This window comes from Nerophis ophidion, linkage group LG22 (genome assembly GCF_033978795.1).
Source record: "Nerophis ophidion isolate RoL-2023_Sa linkage group LG22, RoL_Noph_v1.0, whole genome shotgun sequence".
Classification (NCBI taxonomy): Eukaryota; Metazoa; Chordata; class Actinopteri; order Syngnathiformes; family Syngnathidae; genus Nerophis; species Nerophis ophidion.
Window position 1 is genome coordinate 24,182,853 of NC_084632.1, and position 22,588 is coordinate 24,205,440.

The following is a 22,588-nucleotide window of genomic DNA, read 5'->3' on the forward strand; positions in this document are numbered from 1 at the left end:
GCTATAAAAATACAATATTGTTTATAAAAACAAAAAAGTACCATTATTTGCACGCATCCAGAAAAAAACAATCATTATTCTTGTGTAAATATATAACGTCATAAACTTTTTCAAAAAGTTACTGAAATAATATCCATGATAAAAAATTGAGGAAGTGAATTCCAGCCCACCATTGCTCTCTACTGCAGTCTTCTGCATTGAATTAGTTTGACAAGGAGGTATTAAAAAACACCGTTCTGTAGATGTGTGGATTATTGGTGAATTGCTGTGAAGTAAGGTTTCTTAGATTTCTTTGTTGTTAAAATTGTTTTGCCTAATATAAATGATGGTAAATGGGTTTCAAAGTGCTTTGACACTATTTCCACATTCACAAACTGATGGCGGGAGCTGCCATGCAAGGCCCTAAACATGACCCATCAGGAGCAAGGGTGAAGTGTCTTGCTCAAGGACACAACGGACGTGACGAGGTTGGTAGTAATGGGTGATCGAACCAGGAACGACGTCCCCAAATAAAAACAGAATAATTGATTGTTCCCTTGACAGTTAACCAAGACAGCCGGGAATTTTTGGACAAGACTTTGACAAGCTGTTTTGGAAGTAATAACTTATACTGTATGGGTAGATATTTCAAAACAATTAGCAAAAAAACTGAAAATAAATGACAATGGACTCACCATAAACCCTCAGATCATAATCCCTTTGTTGTTCTCCTCCAGCGTTGACAGCGACACAGGTGTACCTGCCTGTGTCACTCACCTGTGCACTGTTCACAGACAGCACTCGACCACCAGACAAGACCTAAGGGACAGTTAGAGAGCATGTCTGTCTACTCATATCTAGAGATGTCCGATAATATCATACTGCCGATATTATCGGCCAACACATGCTTTAAAACGTAATATCGGAAATTATCGATATCGGTTTCAAAAAGTAAAATGTATGACTTTTAAAACGCCGCTCTACGTAGTGGTACACGGATGTAGGGAGAAGTACAGAGCGCCAATAAACCTTAAAGGCACTGTCTTTGCGTGCCGGCCCAATCACATAATATCTACAGCTTTTGACACACACAAGTGAATGCAAAGCATACTTGGTCAACAGCCATACAGGTTACACTGAGGGTGGCAGTATAAACAACTTTAACACTGTTACAAATACGCGCCACACTGTGAACCCACACCAAACAAGAATGACAAACACATTTCGGGAGAACATCCCCACCGTAACACAACATAAACGCAACAGAACAAATACCCAGAAACCCTTGCAGCACTAACTCTTCCAGGACGCTACAATATACACCCCCGACTACCTCCTACCCCCCGCCCCCAACCCCATCCACCTCAACCTTCACATGCTCTCTCAGGGAGAGCATGTCCCAAATTCCAAGCTGCTGTTTTGAGGCATGTTAAAAAGAATAATGCACTTTTGTGACTTCAATAATAAATATGGCAGTGCCATGATGGCATTTTTTTCCATAACTTGAGTTGATTTATTTTAGAAAACCTTGTTACATTGTTTAATGCATCCAGCGGGGCATCACAACAAAATTAGGCATAATAATGTGTTAATTCCACGACTGTATAGATCGGTAATTAAGAGTTGGACAATATCGGAATATCAGATATCGGCAAAATAAGCCATTATCGGACATCTCTACTCATAACATGCACATTAAATCATGTCGCATTATGCTATCTTAATAATAAAAATGATGATACAAAACCTGTATGCCATGAGACACACTTGCCACAGGGCTACCATCTTTGAGCCAGGTGAGGTTAGGTAAAGGCACCCCGGTGGCCTCACATTCCAGCTTGCCCGGCTCGTTCACTACCACGGTTACTGTGCCACCTCGGCTGGAGATGAGCGGAGGTACTGCGTAAGAAAGATAATAAACCATTTTTTTTTACTGCACAAATCCCCGGCAGCCGTCTCACATTGTTACTGACGCAAACAGACGCAGAAGACGTGTTGCTATGGAAAACAAAGCCACTAACCGAACACCTGTAAGCTGTGGGATATCTCTGCAGCTCCGGCCAAGTTGACTGCTACACATCTGTACATCCCAGTGTCAGATAGCTGGGCTCTTTCAATCTCCAGCACCTGGCCCCGCTTCAGCATTGTCATCCCAGCTGCGCTTGTCAGAGGTCGGCCATCTTTGTACCATGTTATTGCTAAGAGAAAAAAGGAACTTGTGTAAATAGTAACCTTATGACCACGTTTAGTTCTTTTAGTTCAGGGGTGTTCAAACTTTTTTCACTGAGCTCTTCCCACACTGAATAATCAAAAGATGCGGACACCAATTTGATATATTTCATTTTCAAAGCTAATAATAATATAGATTTTATGAAGAAATGTTAAACAATCAGCATGTCGACTTTGTAGTATTAGTAGGGGTGCATGATAAATATCGGACAGATAACTATTGTGCCAATATGACTTCACACTAATACATTTGATAACATTGATAATTTAAAATCCATCTATGCATCCATTCATCTTCTTCGGCTTATCCAAGGTTGGGTAGCGGGGCGGTAGCCTAAGCAGGGAAGCCAAGTCTTTCCTCTCTACAGCCACTTGGTACAGCTCTTCCCGGGGGATCCTGAAGCGTTCCCAAGCCAACCGGGAGTCTATCCAACGTGTCCTGGGTCTTCCCCGTGGCCTCCTAGCGGTTGGATGTGCCCTAAACATCTCCCGAGGGAGGTGTTCGGGTGGAATCCTGACCAGACCTGACCTCACCTGGCTCCTCTCGATGTGGAGGGGCAGCGGCTTTACATTGCGCTACCCCCGGATGGCAGAGTTTCTCACCCAATCTCTAAGGGAGAGCCCCTCCACCCGGCAGAGGAAACTCATTTCGGCCGCTTAAAAAAAAAAAAAAAAAAAAAAAAATATACATATATATATATTATATATATATGTATATATATATATATATATATATATATACATACAGTGAAGCGCAAAAGTATTTAGTCAGCCACCGATTGTGCAGGTTCTCCCCCTTATAATGATGACAGAGATCTGTAATTTTCATCATAGGTACACTTCAACTGTGAGAAACAGAATGTAAAAAAAACATCCAGGAGTTCACATTGTAGGAATTTTAAAGATTTTATTTGTAAATTATGGCGTAAAGTAAGTATTTGGTCAACCATTCAAATCTCTCACTGATGGAAGGAGGTTTTGGCTCAAAATCTCACGATACATGGCCCCATTCATTCTTTCCTTAACACGGATCAATCGTCCTGTACTCTTTTCTCTCTGGCACTCACCGAGGGTGGACGCTCCCCTTTCCTCTCCCTTATCTCTCCTGCTTGCCTCTTTGTTTTGTCTTGTCTTGTCTTTAACTTTGTTGTTGCCTCTTTTTGCACTGCTCTGTAAATCTAAACATTGGAAATATTTAACTGGCCTCTACAAAATTGACAAGATCTTGGGTTTGGGGGAACCTGCTGTCGTGATGAAGCGGTTGTTGCTGGACACACAACGGACTCTTGGGAGAAGAAGGAGGGCCGCGTGCCTGGCGACCCTTTTCTGTCGAGGACGTGAACATATCTACCTACTCGGAATTATGACAACAGGACATCTGCTGATTGGAGTAAGCGTTGCACTGTTTTGTCGACAAATTGGAAGTTGCTGGCAGTCTTCAAAGTACCCCAACGCTGCCACAAATGATTGGAGGATGCGGGAAGAACTGTGGATTACATCGGACTGTCTACCCCGCAGTTTTTAAGGACCAGTCATAAACAATTTAGAGTGAAAAGCAAATTTAATTTTCACTAGCATACAAATCTTTTTAACTTGGATTGTTTCCCTGGCTTCGAGACTCTCCCGAAGATCACTGCAAGCGAAGACACAACAAACTCCCTTTTTTGTCTCTAATGGACACACACCTGTTGTTGTGAAATTTGGACTAGCAACGTCAAATACATCAAGGCCGCGGAACAGACACACTATGGGCTTACACACACACACACACACACACACACACACACACACACACACACACACACACACACACACACACACACACACACACACACACACACACACACACACAAATATACGCCACACATACACCCCCCTGTCCCCCAATCCAGCGCCCTCGACGCAAATCCCGTAGGTGTGATGAATGGATGGTCAGCGCCTGAGAGCTGCGACCTACCACCATGACCTTGAACTACCTTCCCTCTGTTGCTAGATATCTCGAGATGTATGTTGTAATATGTATATGTGCTTTGCTATGGAGGTTTTTTATCACTCCGAACTGGGCCCCCTTAGGAGCCCAGTCTGGATTGTATTTTTTTACTCATCCTTCCCCAGCGTTTACCTTTGTCCCAGCTTTTACGGGGCGCCTTATGGCGACCCATCAGTGTTCTTGTTCTGTAACCCTGTACACTGTTTGTCTAATCTTGAACAGGTTTGTGCTGAAAACGAAGTTTCATTGTACTTGTTGCAATGACAATAAAGAACTACAGTACCTTACCTACCTACCTACGTTACCTTACCTTAGCAGAAAAAAAACAGCCCCAAAGCATGATATTTCCACAACCATGCTTCACAGTAGGTGTGGTGTTCTTGGGATGCAACTCGGTATTCTTCTTCCTCCAAACACGACGAGTTGAGTTTATATCAAAAAGTTCTATTTTGGTTTCATCTGACCACATGACATTCTCCCAATCCTCTGCTCATCCATGTATCCATTTTGGTATAAACTAAACTCATCGTGTTTGGAGGAAGAAGAATACTGAGTTGCATCCCAAGGACACCAAACCTACTGTGAAGCATGGGGGTGGAAACATCATGTTTTGGGGCTGTTTTTCTGCTAAGGAGACAGGACGATTGATCCGTGTTAAGGAAAGAGTGAATGGGGCCATGTATCGTGAGATTTTGAGCCAAAACCTCCTTCCATCAGTGAGAGATTTGAATGGTTGACCAAATATTTATTTTCCACCATAATTTACTAATAAATTCTTTAAAATTCCTACAATGTGAATTCCTGGATTTTGTTTCACATTCTGTCTCTCACAGTTAAAGTGTACCTATGATAAAAATTACATACCTCTGTCATCATTTTAAGTGGGAGAACTTGCACAATCGGTGGCTGACTAAATACTTTTTTGCCCCACTGTGTATATGTATATATATATATATTTTTTTTTATTTTTATTTTTTATTTTTTTAACACTACGATGAGCGTGTCATCTGGTGAGAAGCTCTGTCAGAGTAAAGCCGCTGCTCCTTCACATCGAGAGGAGCCAGATTAGGTGGTTCTCGGCATCTGGTCAGAAAGCCTCCCAAAAGCCACCCTGGGGAGGTGTTGGGGGTGCGTCCGACCGGTTTGAGACCACGGCGAAGACCCAGGACACGTTGGAGAGACTATGTCTACCAGCTGGCCTGGGAACGCCTCAGGATACCCCGGGAGGAGCTGCACGAAGTGGCTGAAGAGAGGGAAGTCTGGGCATCATGACACAACAGAACAAATACCCAGAACCCATTGCAGCACTAACTCTTCTGGAACGCTACACTATAAACCCCCCACTACCCCTAAATTTGTAAACATAAACAAAAACAACCAAAAATTATTGAAAAAAAAAAATATGGACCTAATCACTCTTGTATCAATCAAATCAAATACTACCAATTAATGGATCGATCTGCGCTCACTTTACGCATTGTGTGCTGACTGTAACAATGCTGACACACCAACAGGTATTATATTATCTTCTCTCTCGTCTAGACTCATATTTTCCTATTTATTAATTTCATTTTAATGTTTTTTAAAGTTAAAGTACCAATGATTGTCACACACACACTAGGTGTGGCAAAATTATTCTCTGCATTTGACCCATCACCCTTGATCACCCCCTGGGAGGTGAGGGGAGCAGTGGGCAGCTGCGATGCCGCGCCTGGGAATAATTTTTGGTGCTTTAACCCCCAGTTCCAACATTTGATGACCTACTCAGTGGCCTAGTGGTAAGAGTGTCCGCCCTGAGATCGTTAGGTTGTGAGTTCAAACCCCGGCCGAGTCATACCAAAGACTATAAAAATGGGAACCATTACCTCCTCTCCTTACTTTTCAGCTGCAACCCGGTTCAATCCTGGCTTGCGCTCAGTGTGTAACATGTTTAGGCTCATCCTCCAGTGATGAAAATACTCCATATTGATATTTAATTAATGCAGTTTATGTGCCGTAAATGAGGTGATTATCATTAACTTAGGAGAGTGGCTCTGAACTGTGTCAACTGGGAGACTACAAGTGTATAAGGTATCAGCCACGCAGTACAAGACATATGACACTGACATTTCAGACCAATCACACAGTTTTTCCCGAAACTTGGACAATACTGATTGGCGGCCGATCGATCAGCACATTCCTAAGTGTAGCAGAAAAATAATAGTTTTTTGACCAACTAAATTGCATAATTTCCTGCAGCACACCTGATGACATTTCACATCTCAACCACAGCACAGTAGCTTGGAATCACTGCTCCAGACCAGTTTGTCTTAACTATAGGGCATGGGCCCATTGTTGAGCCGAGAGCGCCCCTTAGAGGGCCGCTAAAAAAATACTTGATTTTTCTCAGCTGTGCTCTATATGGGCCGCAGCAGGACTCGGTTGTAAAAAAAAAAAAAAAGTAATGCACTTTTTCACCACTTGTGGCAGTGATGACAATCTCAAACAAACTGTCAAGCTAAAGTAATAGAAAAGTTTCTTAAGCGCAAAACTTATGACTAAAGGGTTGAAGCTATATTTTTGTTTTGTACTTTAATTTTATTGACAGTTTAGTTAGATAACATATTCATTATTAACTTTGTTTATTTCAGCACAACAATAGTATGTAAATTTATTTTTCGTCAGTTATTTATAAATCCCTTATTATTATATGTTTGGTTAGTACTTATTTTTCTAGCCAGCCTGACCTAATCCTTAGGTTTTTGTGTTAAATAAATACTAATCTTTGGGATGAACACCTTTTGATTTTACCTTCATTTACTCAGGACAGTCGCATTGTGATAAAGAATCCCTTTTTCAAAAGAGTTTTGCACATTCATGAGTTCCACAAGCCATAGATGTTATATGACTGGGCCGGCAAGCTGTTTATATTGTAACATCCAGAAGAAGTGCACACCAAGTCTGACCCTCTTTTTACATTTTTATTGAGCAACCTATACTAACACAGCTCAACATATCTCGTTCCTTCCACGCGTACGTCTATCCTCAATCCTCATTTCGGCAACAACAACCCTTACTCCTACTTCGGCAATCACCTTACAGGCGTGCCACATTCACAACAATGGGAATTCTGAATATCACTCACTCAAGAACACAGCATCAACCTCAGCAGGTTGTTACACTAAGGAGGAAAAGCCGACATGACTGAGGACAGCATGTGGCCGTTAAAGGGTGAAGGTTTCAGGAGAGAGGACGCTAAATGTACATCCCCAGTGAGAGCATATAGTGCTGCTGTGTGCGTTGTAAATAAAAAAAATTCCGACAAACACATCACCAACATGGACGAGGTGCCGCTCATTTTCGACATCCCAGTGAAGCACACTGTGGAGAAGAAGGGGACCAGCACGGTAGCGAATCGATACGCACAACGGGGAAGAGAAGTCGGCTTTTACTGTCGTGCAAGCTTGCTATGCTAATGGACAACGAGACTGACTTTGAAAATAAAGGAGAAGGAATCTGGCGTGTTTGATGGAGAACTTGCCCAGCTGTTCATTTCGGACACAGAAGATGAGGACTTTGATGGATTTGTGGATGAGGACTGATCAAAAAATAATTTCAGTACATTGATAAATACTTCAGTAAAGTACAACCCAACTCAGTTTTGCTCCTGCTGCCTTTTTAAAACGGCGTCCATGCATGCTCGCGTATGTTTTAAGCTAGCTTATGTTTTAAAGGCCTACTGAAATGAGATTTTCTTATTCAAACAGGGATAGCAGGTCCATTCTATGTGTCATTTCGCGATATTGCCATATTTTTGCTGAAATGATTTAATAGAGAACATCGACGATAAAGTTCGCAACTTCTGGTCGCTAATAAAAAAGCCTTGCCTTTACCGGAAGTAGCAGATGATGTGCGCGTGACGTCACTGGTCGTAGGGCTCCTCACATCTGAACATTGTTTACAATCATAGCCTCCAACAGCAAGAGCTATTCGGACCGAGAAAGCGACAATTTCCCCATTAATATGAGTGAGGATGAAAGATTCGTGGATGAGGCAATTTAGAGTGAAGGACTAGAAAAAAAAAAAAAAGTTAAGAAAAACAAACAGGCGATTGCATTGGGAGCGATTCAGATGTTTTTAGACACATTTACTAAGATAATTCTGGGAAATCCCTTATCTTTCTATTGTGTTGTTAGTGTTTTAGTGAGTTAAATAGTACCTGATAGTCAAGGGGTGCGGCCACGGGTGTGTTGACGCCAGTCTCTGAGGGAAGTCACGAAGCTGCAGCAGGACAGAAGCTCCGCTGATCTCCGATAAGAGGCGACTTAATTCCACATTTTTCTCACCGAAAACTGCCGGTCGACATGTAGTCGGGATCCATGTTCGCTTGAACGCTCTGATCCATAGTAAAGCTTCACCTCCGGGAATTTTAAACAAGGAAACGCCGTGTGTTTGTGTGGCTAAAGGCTAAAAGCTTTCCAACTCCATCTTTCTACTTTGACTTCTCCATTATTAACTGAACAAATTGCATAAGATTTAGCAACACAGATGTCCAGAATACTGTATAATTATGCGATGAAAAGAGACGACTTTTAGCCGTAAGTGGTGCTGCGCTAATATGTCCCCTCCAACCAATAACGTCACAAACATGCGTCATCATACGCGTCATCATTCTGCAACGTTTTCAACAGGAAACTCTGCAGGAAATTTTAAATTATAATTTAGTAAACTAAACCACCCTTATTGGCATGTGTTGCAATGTTAATATTTCATCATTGATGTATAAACTATCAGACTGCGTGGTCGGTAGTAGTGGGTTTCAGTAGGCCTTTAAAGTATCAAATGTTTAACCATGCCTGCACCCAAAAATACGCTGCGCCTTATTAATGCGTTAAATACAGAAATAGCACCCGTAACTGACACAACGCTTTTTAATACGGTGCACTCTGTGGTCGCGAAAATATGGTATAGTGGCTTCGATAACGGGAACCGGTTCTCAAAAAGGGATTGGAATCCATGGAATTGGTTCTTTTCTTATCGAACAATTGGGAGAACCGGTTTTGAACATCATCCCTATTCATACAGCAGTGTAGGTGCCACTGGGAGAAAAGTGGGTGAAGTGTATTGCCAAAGACACAATGGCTGTGACACGGATGGCGGAAGCTGAAATCGAACCTGGAACCCTCAAGTTGCTGGCAAAGCTTCTTTACCATTTGAGCTACGCCATCCCCATGGTTTCATATCATTTGACAAGGTTTATCCTGTTAAACAGTAAATTCCATCCATCCATCCATCCATCCATCCATTTTCTACCCCTTATTCCCTTTGGGGTCGAGGGGGGCGCTGGTGCCTATCTCAGCTACAATCGGGCGGAAGGCGGTGTACACCCTGGACAAGTCGCCACCTCATCGCAGTAAACAGTAAATTGTTTTAGATATTAAAGTTAAAGTACCAATGATTGTCAAACACACACACACTGGGTATGGCCAAATTATTCTCTGCATTTGACCCATCACCCTTGATCACCCCTTGGGAGGTGAGGGGAGCAGTGGGCAGCAGCGGTGGCCGCACCCAGGAATAATTTTTGGTGATTCAACCCCCAATTCCAAACCTTGATGCTGAGTGTCAAGCAGGGAGGTATAATTATTGAATACAAATACAATCAAGAGTTCCATCCATCCATTTTCTACCGCTTGTCCCTTTTGGGGTCGCGGGGGGTCGCTGGAGCGTATCTCAGATGCATTCAGGCAGAAGGCGAAGTACACCCTGGACAAGTCGCCACCTCATCGCTGTACAATCAAGAGTTACATCACTAATTCTGTGTCAATAGTTGAGTGGACCCATGGGCCAAGCTGCAGTGGAGAAGTTGGGCCCTGAGGTCAAAAGGTAAGAGTCCCTGCTCGAGACCATGTAAGACAATTATGTATTTTGAATATTAAAGTGACATACTGATAAAGACACCCTCCATGTATGACGAGTAAACTTACATTTCTAATAGATTTATGTGTGACCTTATTTCACGGACTCTCGCAGTGTTGTAATATGACATCTGCTCAAAGAATACAGACACAACCCAAGAAAAGACTCCATTAAGTTGGAATGTGCTTGCTTATCTGTACAGTACACGCGAAGGTGCATGGAATAAATGGCGGTGGGAAGAGAGCTAAGTCGCCCGTGGGGAGTCATCTGAGATCAATTTTCTGCTGACACATTCATGGGAAAGCCGAGGCTGTAACAGGGGTCACCAATACACTGTGGAACTAGAAGAGGAGTGAAGAAAACCTTTGTGAGTCTCACCAGGTAACGGGCTGCCTGTGGCCTTGCACTCAAGCTGAGTAGAGAAGCCCGACAGGATGGTCTGGTTGATGCTTTCTCCAGAGGGGGAAATTGTTGGGGGCACTGTGGCGCACATATTAACAAACATACGTACATAGGAACAATGTAATGGATGCCTGATGAGAAATGCATGACGATAAACAGAACAAACTCGACATTTGGGATAGACAGATATTGTGTTTAGTTTCGTTACCATGGACACTGAGTCTTATGTTCTTTTGAGCTTCACCAGCAGCATTTGTGGCCAGACAGGTGTATTTCCCAGAATCCTCTTGTCTTGCCCCCGTGACCTTTAGCACCCTGTCTGCTGACACCAGCTGGCGTGCAAAGACACATGCAACACAGAAATGCGCATGAACAAACACGGCTAATGAGAGACAAAGTCGGTTTTCAATAGTAATCTGTTCATTCATTTATATATAGGTATATCGTCTACATTGCACAACCCTATTATTAATATAATTGTTATCATTATGGTGTAATAATGACTGATTGTCAATAATTTTAATATTTACTTGAGTAATTATTTTTTATGAATACTGCTATAATATGTGTATGTAGTGTATCTGCAGATGTAGCTCTAATGTGGTTCGTGTTTTTCTTGTTGTCTCTCTCTGTCTTGTCCCCACCTCTGTCTTCTTTCTATCCACTCCAGATCTGGTCCGCGTTACGCCAAACATTAAATATATCCAAACATTTAATAAAGATAAACACAAATAATGCAAAAATAGAAATATACAGCGAATACGGGCATCGAGTTCAACAATGTTATTTGTCCATGGGGCTAGAGCGGACAGGAAAAAAAAAACGGTTGAGAGTCACAACTTTCTTTGGCCCCATTGTGGGTTATTTTGTAGTCATTTAATTGTGGTCTACATAACATGTAATGGGAGTGCTTCGGTCATAAAAGCTCCCTTGGACTGCGTCTGCACTCCACCAGCCATGTTGTCGTTTTTAGCGCTTACATATCGACTCTTTTGACAGATATAAGTTAGAACTTTACGCTTATTTTTATTAGAGATGACAACAGGGGAGGATTTTAGCATGCACATGCATGTATGAGCCAGTCTGTCCCACAACAAGAGGATAGAGAAAAAGAAAGAACTTAGTGACTACAACTAAATCAAAAAGGCAGACTCGCACAAACCTCATTGGGTAAACCTTTACCATATATGGAGATATTCGCTGATGTAACTAAGACAAAATATGTCCATCAAGTCTCAAATTGGCTCGCTTGAAGCAGGTTGGAAGAATGGAAGATTGTTTAATCAATATCCACGCCATGCCTCAATGGTTTGATGTTACATTTTCGTTACTTAAGGCGATCACAAATACACAAAACAGATACCATGAGGTAAGAAAAGTTGTTTTGCATATTAGGACCCCTTTAATAACTCAACAAGACTAAGTTACCCAAGGGTGGGTTTCTTTGGTTGGGCACTTGATTCCGTGGTATATAAACAGACTGTGGGTCTGTTTATTATTGTATGATTTGGCCGTACGATAACCCGATGGTATACAAAAGGGGAACATTTTTCGCCAAAAAGTGAGGGTCAGAAAAACTGAGGTATGTTTATAGTTATCTTTGCATCTCATTTCTGTTTCTCTGCTCTGTACATCAAGTACTATAAGTTAAATGAAGCAGCATTTATTTATTTGTTTTGTCCTGTCCAGCTACTCAGGCAAATCATATTGTTGATGTAGATGCCCATATCGGCTGTACACATTTACTTTACAAAGGAGAAGTGTGGGATACTTCTTTTGTTGCCTTATTTGTATTTGACTTTATTAAATGGATTTATATTACTATTTGGTGCAGCCAGGCCGCAGCAGGAGGGGATAGAAAGAGAAAAAAAAGAAGACAGAGGGGGAAATTGTGGGGACAAGACGGGGATGGACAACAATGTCAGAGAAACAAAAACAACAGCAAACACAACAATTACAAAAAGAACAACAATAGAACAACATTAGCAAATACGAAATGTACTAATATGATGATAAAAGTGATAGCAAAGAAGCAATTAGTGAATAAATAATACAGAAATGACAATGAATATTATTACAGTACAAATGGAGTAATACAAATACCAATAGAAATAGCATAAATTATAATGGATAATACCAATAATTACCTCTCTTATCCACAATACAATTGTTTCAAATACAACAATAAATATACTGGTATGTAATGATAACTTGAAATACAAAAGAAAGCAGATAAATGGAGGGGAAGAAAGAGAAGAGAAGCAACTAACCATAACTACTGTGACTAATTGTGCAACTTAATTGTGTTGTAATCAATGTACATCAGAGCTAGGGGTGTGGGAAAAAATCGATTTGAATTTGAATCGCGATTCTCACGTTGTGCGATTCAGAATCGATTCTCCTTTTTAAAAAATCGATATATTATTTTTTTTTTTAATCAATCCAACAAAACAATACACAGCAATACCATAACAATGCAATCCAATTCCAAAACCAAACCTGACCCAGCAACACTCAGAACTGCAATAAACAGAGCAATTGAGGAGACACAAACACGACATAGAACAAACCAAAAGTAGCGAAACTAAAATGAATATTATCAACAACAGTATCAATATTAGTTATAATTTCAGCGTAGCAGTGATTAAAATCCCTCATTATCATTAGACATTTATAAAAGAAAAAAGAACAATAGTGTCACAGTGGCTTACACTTGCATCGCATCTCATAAGCTTGACAACACACTGTGTCCAATATTTTCACAAAGATAAAATAATTCATATTTTTGGTTCGTTTAATAGTTAAAACAAATTTACATTATTTCAATCAGTTGATAAAACATTGTCCTTTACAATTATAAAAGCTTTTTATTAAAAAATCTACCACTCTGCTAGCATATCAGCAGACTGGGGTAGATCCTGCTGAAATCCTATGTATTGAATGAATAGAGAATCGTTTTGAATCGGAAAAATATTGTTTTTGAATCGAGAATCACATTGAATCGAAAAAATGGATTTATAATTAAATCGCGACCCAAAGAATCGATATTGAATCGAACCGTGGGACACCCAAGATTTGCAACCCTAATCAGAGCTATTCAATTTTTTGTATTTTTTGTATTTAGAGTATTAGATTCTGCAACTAGTGTTTGGATCCCACTGTACTCAATATCTGAAGAGCATGGAAAAAAGCATTTCACTGTGGTGTACTCTACATGTGACGAATAAACTTTGAACCTTGAACCTATTTTCATTTCACACTGAATGTCATATTAAGATAATCAACTAACTAACCTTAAAGTGCTCCTGTGACGTATCAACGGGTCGACCATCTTTCAGCCAGGTAATGGTGGGGGGAGGGACGCCACTGGAGATACACTCCAGACTGATAGGTTTATGTAGAACCACCGCACGGTCGGCGGTCCCAGTGGTGCGAATGGATGGTGGTACTGCAAAATTTCAGAAGGAAAACTTATTTCTTTTGAGCAGGAAATTAGACAAAAAAATCACCTTTAGATCAAGCAAGAAAGAGAGAATACCTTCACCTAGAGTTTTCCCGCAGCTTGCATTACAATATACTGTATTAGCAAAATATTATTTTCAATACTGTTAGGATTCTTCCACATTTGAAGACAGCCTTACCATGTATAATCACATTGAAGTCCTTCTCATGCTCTCCTGCTTCATTGGTGGCCACACACTGAAAGCGACCTGTGTCAGAGACCTGAGTGCGAGGAATAACCAGTCGCCACCCGTTGGTTGAGAGCCGCAAGCCCTCGTCCTGACTGATTCGTTGTCCATCTTTATACCACCTGCAAAAGACATGTTTACAAGGACTGTGATTGCATGTGATTCAGTGGGAACAAAAATTCCAGCGGTCTTACGTGATGACAGGTGCAGGTGTCCCAGTGGCGTGACAGTCCAGTTCCAGAGGACTGTTGATTATCACTGTGCTGTCAGTCCCTTCATCTGCTCCATCAATAAAAGGTGGCACTACGGAAAACATGTTCTTTTTGAAAAAAAAAACATATTCTGTGGGTGGGGACGCTCGGATGTATAAATCAGTCCCTCCAGGATGTTTGTGATCGTCTCTGCTTAAAATGCCTGATTTCAAGGCAGCATTTTCAAAAAGTTGCTTCACAAGTTGTGATAGTTTAAGACATGTATTGTCATGATTTCAGTTATTATTATTTTCTTGTATTTTGTATTATTTCCTGTCCAGGGCTCTTAGTTTGGTTCCACTCCAATCCACTGGTCTGAACGCTGGCTCCCTTGCTTGTCCCTGATTGAGAATCAGGCCACACTTGTCCCTGGTTGCCAATCAGGATGCTTCCAGAAGACAGGGCTGGATCATTTTGCTTTGTGCGCATTGCGCTTTACTCATGTTTAGCCTGTTTTTTTTGTGTTACCTGTCTTTTCCCTAACAAAAAAGGGGTTATTTTCTGCACGTGCCTGACATCTCTGCATCTTGGGGTCAAGACAAACTCCAAAACGGCACATATATCATTCATTAACGTTACAACCTAGTTTTATTTTATACATTTCTAATAAATATTTGAAGTGTTTTTTGTAACCCTAACCCCAAAAAGTACCAGTTTTTAACAAATCTAACAAAATATGCTTCATTTGCATCTTAAACTAAACGTTTTTAAAGCAAATTCAACCATCAGTGTGCACCATTTGCTGGCATGTTTACACATGTGACCTATTTACACACTTGCGTGTACAGTTTGTAAAATAAATACCACTTATTGTCTGCTGTCTGGTCTGTTGTTGACAAGTTCCAGACTTTTTTGTGCACATTTGTAATTTTTATGTTTTTGTTCCAACCCATTGCACGTAGACCATAGGGTAACTGTTAAGAGTTGTGTTGTTAAGTGAATGATGAGTAATAGAGGAGTGAACAGCTGATTGTCTTTCAATGTTAACAAGGAAGTGAAAACGTGGGCTTGGTTCTTCACGCAAAATGCATGTTGGGAAAATGATTACGGAGTGAAACGTTGTTCACACTGGTGGATATTTGATTATCGTACATAAACAAATACAAGTAAAATAGCTTATGGACAATATATGTACAGTTCAGTACAAGTCTATGCAGGAATGTGCACATACCCAAAACTCTGACATCGTACTTGACCTCCGTCTCTCCGGCGATGCTGGTTGCTACACAAACGTAACGACCAGAGTCTGACACCATGGCTGACAGGATTTCTATTTTCCTTCCTTGATCAAGCACACGGACACTCTCTCCATCGCGGACAGGAACTCCATCCTTCAACCAGGTAAGGGAAGGCGGAGGGTAACCACCTGCCTCACATTTCAGGAGGAGAGGCTTACTGAGGACCACCTTTTTTTCAGTGGGCCCACTCTCCAACCCTGCTATTGAAGGAGGCACTTAGGAGATAGAAACAGAACAGAACAACAGGAGAATGAGACTCTGTAGTGTTCAGTTTTATTAAACCTAAAAACTAAATGGCTATAAATGATATCAGTCTCTTACAGTAGACATCAAGCTCAAAGTTCTTCTCAGCAAAACCAGCCACACTTGTCACTTTGCAGGTGTACTGGCCTGCATCATGCTCCTGCACCCGAGGAATTTTTAGGTAACGGCCTTGCTCTACATACTGAGACTGGCGGCTAGACAGGATGGCCTCTCCTTTTCGGAACCAGGTGATGGTGGGAAGTGGTACCCCCCGTGCCTCACACTCTAGTTTGACCACCGTGTCCAGCAAGTTGGTAACTTCTGTTGTTTGGTTACCACCTTTGATGGTTGGGGGAACTTGAACACAAGTACAAACACAATAACAATACAGAACTTGTGGTGTTGAATTTGTTGTTTTGTGAACCCTTTCATGACATTACTTGGTTAGTTAAAACCTATGAATTTCTCTTAAAAAACCCTGAAATAAAACCTTCCATTAATAATGTATATGGAATTGAATTAGGGTTTTTTTTCTGGAGCGGTTTTGGTTTATTCAGGTGATCGTTTTATAGTATACTGTATACAGGTATACTATGCCCAAAAAAAAGAGTTGACAAAACCTGAGGCACTTGCTTTATCTCCACTCACCATACACGCTGAGATTGAAATCCTTGGACTGTTTCCCAGCTGTATTCATGACACTACATTGGTACCTGGCCTGGTCACTGAGACGGGCACTCTTTATTCTTAAAATTTGACCTTTGTTGGTGACTTCCAGATTAGGATCACCAAGAAATATCAGTCTGAAAAAGAAACAAGCGAAAATAAGTGAACATTAAAAAAGACATAGTAAGGGCTTCTAAACCAAGATCATCATCTTTAGACGGCACTGACTTTCTGTCCTTGTACCACTGAATTGTCGGGAATGGTACTCCTTGAACTTTGCACTCCAACATGATCTCCTGTTTGAGAATTCCTGACAAGTCTTGTGGAGAATCTGACTCTGCAATGGTCGGTGGGACTGTGGCACAGAAAAAGTGTTTTTATTAAATTAAACGATCCATTCATTTTCTCTACTGAGCGTTCTGCTGTTTTGAAGGGCTTTCTGCAAAAAAGCTAGTTAAAGATCATCTGTATGACAGCACATGAATGTTTTCAATGTGAGTCTCACAATTTTTTTTAACTGAACTGAACTTCTGGGCCACCAGTTGAATAACCCAAATGATGAAAAAGAGAGGACCTAAAATGGAACCTTGAGGAACAATACTAGTATAACGAAAGAAGTTAAACTGATGACTACTGACTGCATCTGATTTAAACAAGCTTCAGAAACACCTTTGTTACATAAATCACATTACGAAAAAAAAGTTACCTGCCAAAAAGGATAGGACTAAAAGGGGTGCCTTGAGGAACGCCTCTGTTACGTAAATCCTAAGTTTGGACCCCAGCGTTCTACGCTTGCTGGCAAAGTTAAAATGTCAATGCAAGAATCTGCCAATGTGTTTACAGTGGTCCAAGTTCGTCTATACATTGGTAGCACACTAGTGTTTTTAGAAATTAGTTGCAAAAATATTTGTCTCCCAAGTTTTCAGCTAAACCCGTGGGCTGGAATGGTGTCTTTCCCCTGCCGGACGTGGCTTCTACGCGCCAGTTGAATAGCCCTGGTGCACACACGTCGAAGAAATGATGGTTGGTGAGAAAACAGCACTGAAATCCGGGAGTCTCCTGGGATAATCGGGAGGGTTGTATGCCAATCTAATGAGAGAAATGTATTCTAAGACAAACCTAAACAGTCCAGTTGTGATCGATTGAATGCCCTGAGTAAACATTTAATACTAGCGAGATGGTAAGTTTTTTTGTGGAGTTAATTTAACAGCACAATGTAAACTTGTCCATCCAATCAGATTAGTTCAGCGCTGTAAATCATCCCTTATAGTGCAGAGAACTATCCTCCCAAAGGGGACTCTAAAATTGCCTGGAACTTAATTTTGGCCCAAGATCCCATTGTTCAAAGGCGCACAATAAAATTCCTAGTACTGAGGTAAAGAAAAAGGGCTGTAGAGACAGAAAATCATTAACAATATCATTCACAACCTTTTGGTACAGTAACTTTGAGTCGAAGCTGGAGTACATGAAGAGAACCCAGTGAGTAAATCTCTACATTGAGGGGATATTTTTCCTCAGAGGTAGCAATGTTAACCAATGCAACCTAAGCTCTGTGACCCCCTCCTATAATAATATACCATATCATGATCAACTTTAAATCTCATTGAAGAGCTAGTTCTTTTTTTGGAATGTGGAAATGTGTCCATCACACTCACATTCAAACTTCCCAAGCTTTTTCTATAAGATTCACATCATCACTCTTTGTATTCACTCACCCAGTACATCCACAAAGAAGTATTTTTCTGTGCTACCAGCAATGTTGATTGCTTTACAGGTGTAGCTGCCAGCATCTGCTTCGGCTGCCTTCAGTAGTTTCAACCTTTTCCCCATATCAAGAATCTGAATGCTGTTACTCGTCAGTACCTGTTGAACAAAGTAACATCATGAATGACTAAGTGAAAAGCATTTCAAGTACATAATTGTTGGATTTTGTTACAAATGCTTGATCTCTGTTTGCCTGCAATCCAAACAAAGGCCTGCTCAGAAACCATGGACTAAAGTTGTTTCTAATCATTTGTAAAGCCATGGTGAAGTAGCAGGTGTCAGTTTCCCAGACACAACATACATTTTTGCTACAGCAGAGACCTCCAGTGACACCATCCATGTACAATAAAGAAACACTCAGTGACAGGTTGTTGTGGCCGAGCGGTTAAGGCGATGGACTAGAAATCCATTGGGGTCTCCCCGCGCAGGTTCGAATCCTGCCAACAACGATTTGCTTTTTCGAACTTCAAAGATAATTCATGACATACTTCCAGTGAACAAATGGAATACACATTGGTTCTGAGCTACTAAGATCAAAATACCTGAAGAACATGTGCAAACCATGACATTGCATTTACGTTGCAGGTGATCTGCTAAGACAATAATTGCACAAATAGTACAGACCACCCAATTTAGATAAGGATTTTGCGCGTACTATACCAGTTGTTTTGGACTCATTTTTTCTCTACATTCATGACGTCATTTGCTCCAATTGTCCAAACTGTGCTATTTTGTTATGTTGTGGAATATGCAGCACACATTAAATAATATTACCCATCTTCTCACGGCGATATTCTATAGAAGTGAAATCTAGACAACAGGACATACAGTATCTTTAGTACGCCGAATGTGCCCTCTGTGGGACTGTAGTCTTGTGATGGTGCGTCTGAAATGATTCAAAAATGCATGCAGGAATGCATAAAAACGCATGTTTTTTGTGTTTTTTCACATTGCTGATACATTGATATAATATGTCTTACATGAAAAAAATCAACACACACACGAAAAATGCCAGGAGACACTAAAACAAATCAATTGAATTAGTTTTAATCATTCCCTGAAGTCATCCATCCAGCAGTTAATACAATTATAAAATGATATTGCTGAATAGACAATATGTCTATTCATTTTTATTTATCACAGTTGAACTGTGTTGACACATGTGCGCAACTGTGCCAGTTTTCATTCACTTTTTAATAAGTGCTAAATGGAGACGCAAAACCAGCGGCAGAAGAACAGTTCTAGCCTTGATAAATCACAGTGTGAGAGCTAAATTATTATATTTGCATCTCTTCCTAATGCTATTGTGGGTGTTCTAATAAACAGCATATATTCCGCATGTGCACAAAGACAGACATGCAAAATAGATTGCGCTCCCTATTTTGCTCATTTTAAAGACACAATCCTCTGCACACAAGCTTAGTAGATCAGCTTTGCAAGCGCTATCAAGTTTGCATGTGTTTTAATACACACAAAACATTTTGTAGATCAGATCTGTAAGAGGACATACAGTATCTAGAGCAGGGGTCTCAAACTCAATTTACCTGGGGGCCAGTGGATGCAGAGTCTGGGTGAGGCTGATATTTTTTTTTAAATATATTAAAAAAAAAAAAAAAAAATTAATATTTTTTTTTAAAAATATTTTTTATCTTTTTTAAATTCTCTTTGCAAATAAGACACGTCGGGGTGTCCCTGTGGTCAACAAATAAATATTGCATCTCCCACTTTTCCTGGAATTGTCTTTGCTCATCACAAACCTTTCTCTTTGCTGCAGGCTTTGAAAAAGACATGTTTGGGATTGTGGAATATATTTGTTTTTAGCCGATGCACGGAGAATGTTTTTTCCACAGTGTGTGTCGTTCCGCTTTTCCTCCCTACAGCAACACGGCGCAAAGTACCGGGATAGCGCGTACTTAAAAGTTACGGCCCCCGTAGTGTTATCCGGTGTCATATAAAAATATATGTAATGTTCATCGTGTGAGGCAATGCAAATCAAACAATAAAAAAAAACAAATAACGGTTTGAATGGGTCCAGGTTATCTGGGACTGTTATTACTGACGGACAAGTGTCACGGTGTGACTGCAGCCAGGCACGTAAGAAAACCCTCGTCTCCATGGCAACGTCTCTGTCGCTTTCACTTATTTGCCGCTTTTCCACTAACAGATGGATAGTACATTATATATTACTTCAGGAGAGTTCCTTCAGGAAAATTAACGCAGGGGTAGGCAACCCAGAACGTTGAAAGAACCATTTTGGAACCAAATAACACAACGCTGTCAAGCGCCATTCATATAAAATTTGCGGGCCGCACTCATTAAACTTTCATATTAAGGTGGGAGCCACAAAATAACGTCTCGCGGGCTGCAATTGGCCTGCAGGCCACGTGTCTGAGACCCCTGATCTAGAGGAAACTGATATAACTGTGCAAAACGAGCTGACATATTTCGGTATGAATCCAGTTTAATTTCACTTACAGTAATTCCATTTTTGTACCAGGTGATAACTGGGGTTGGACTTCCAGTGATGTCACAGACCAAAGTGGTAGTCTGGCTCTGAACCACGGATATATTTCCTGATGTGTCACTGTCACGGAGAGTTGGGGGCACTGGGAAACATCACATTATCACGGAAGCTGCAGTCAAGACCAATGTTAGTTGTACTCAGGATATGAATTGGCTTGGTCACCATTGACTTTGAGCTGGTACTTCCTCTCAGTGGACCCAACATCGTTGGCGGCAGAGCAGACATACTCCCCGTCGTCCAGGGGTGACAAAGATGCCAGAATCAACAGTGTGCCATCCTCCATGATGGACACACCAGGCTCGTTACCGGTCAGCTCCTGGCCGTTGCGCAACCATCGAATTACTGGCTTGGGAAGACCTGAGAGAAAAAACAATATTTATTTCGATAGTAGTTGTGAATTACTGTTTAGTCAACAGTTTTACCACAACATTATCTGTTCAACAATAATAATAATCTATGTTAGTGAGAAAGCAACAGAGGAGGATACAGTGCTATACCTTTTGCAGGGCAGGGGAAAGCAATACGTTGGTTGGCAACTCTCTCCTGCAGATGATTATTGAATGGGGGCTCCAGGACTTCAACCACTGGGGGAACTGGAAATAGACAAATTAATGATAAAGGACAGTTAAACAACAAAAATGTATTCTATGTAATTCCACAATAAGATTATTGCCATTAAAATATGCATCAATTGTTCCTAATGTGGGCAGCACCGTGGCCTGCATGTGCCTCACAATACGAAGGTCCTGAGTAGTCCTGTGTTCAATCCTGGGCTTCGGGATCTTCCGGCTTTCTCCCACCTCCAAAAACATGCACCTGGGTTGATTGGCAACACTAAAATTGGCCCTAGTGTGTGAATGTGAGTGTAAATGTTGTCTGTCAATCTGTGTTGGCCCTGTGATGAGGTGGCGACATGGCCAGGGTGTACTCCGCCTTCCGCCTAAATGCAGCTGAGATAGGCTCCAGCACCCCCCCGTGGCCCCAAAAAGGGATGGATGGATGTTCCTAATGTTATGGCCTCCTACTGTGCCGAATAGCGCAATAGTACTATAGGCAGTCCCTCCAGGATTCAGCAATGTCGCTATTGTGCCAAATTAAACATCCATGCATCCATTTTCTACCGCATGTCCCTCTCGTAGTCGCCAAGGGTGCTGCAACCTATCCCAGCTGCATTCGGGCGGTACACCCTGGACAAGTCGCCACCTCATCACAGGGCCAAAACAGATAGACGGACAACATTCACGCTCACATTCACACACTAGGGCCAATTTAGTGTTGCCAATCAACACTAAAGGTGGGAGGAAGCCGGAGTACCAGAAGGGAACCCACGCATTCACGGGGAGGACATGCAAACTCCACACAGAAAGACCCCGAGCCTAGAGATCAAACCCAAGACCTTCTGATTGTGAGGCATGCTGCCCAAAATCTAACAAATTCAACCAAAACCTGTGAATTATGCGCATCATCACAACTTTGTATAAAACCGGCAACTTCCCTGCAGATTTTTTTCAGTCATTTTCAACAATCAAATTTGTCTCTGAATGTCAGTGAATGCGCACGTCAACTGTCTAATCAAAACATATGTTTATTTTTTGTGTAGACGGGGCAGGTACAGCAATTAGTAACAACACATCCACTCTTTATTGCTCAAAAGGCACAATTGTCGTCGTCCTGCTCTGACCTACTTTCGATTCCTGTCTACGGCACAAAGTCAT

At 41.2% G+C, this 22,588-nt stretch overlaps 1 protein-coding gene and 1 non-coding gene across 2 annotated transcripts in view; one reads left to right on the top strand and one right to left on the bottom strand.

Annotated features, from left to right (window-relative positions):
- hmcn1 (hemicentin 1) overlaps positions 1–22,588 on the bottom strand; it is a 245,247-nt gene that overhangs the window by 97,062 nt on the left and 125,597 nt on the right. Inside the window, exons 25-40 of the mRNA XM_061883572.1 lie at positions 21,371–21,466; positions 21,036–21,230; positions 20,825–20,955; positions 18,301–18,448; positions 16,814–16,940; positions 16,568–16,722; positions 15,998–16,276; positions 15,610–15,891; positions 14,382–14,490; positions 14,140–14,309; positions 13,792–13,946; positions 10,707–10,830; positions 10,475–10,576; positions 2,001–2,177; positions 1,727–1,878; positions 675–798 (exon numbers count right to left, since the gene is read on the bottom strand). Of these exons, the coding sequence (XP_061739556.1) occupies positions 675–798; positions 1,727–1,878; positions 2,001–2,177; positions 10,475–10,576; positions 10,707–10,830; positions 13,792–13,946; positions 14,140–14,309; positions 14,382–14,490; positions 15,610–15,891; positions 15,998–16,276; positions 16,568–16,722; positions 16,814–16,940; positions 18,301–18,448; positions 20,825–20,955; positions 21,036–21,230; positions 21,371–21,466 (2,526 nt within the window). The remainder of the gene's footprint in view (positions 1–674; positions 799–1,726; positions 1,879–2,000; positions 2,178–10,474; positions 10,577–10,706; positions 10,831–13,791; positions 13,947–14,139; positions 14,310–14,381; positions 14,491–15,609; positions 15,892–15,997; positions 16,277–16,567; positions 16,723–16,813; positions 16,941–18,300; positions 18,449–20,824; positions 20,956–21,035; positions 21,231–21,370; positions 21,467–22,588) is intronic.
- Positions 18,717–18,798, top strand: trnas-aga (transfer RNA serine (anticodon AGA)). The gene has a single exon. It is a non-coding gene; the product is annotated as a tRNA-Ser (tRNA).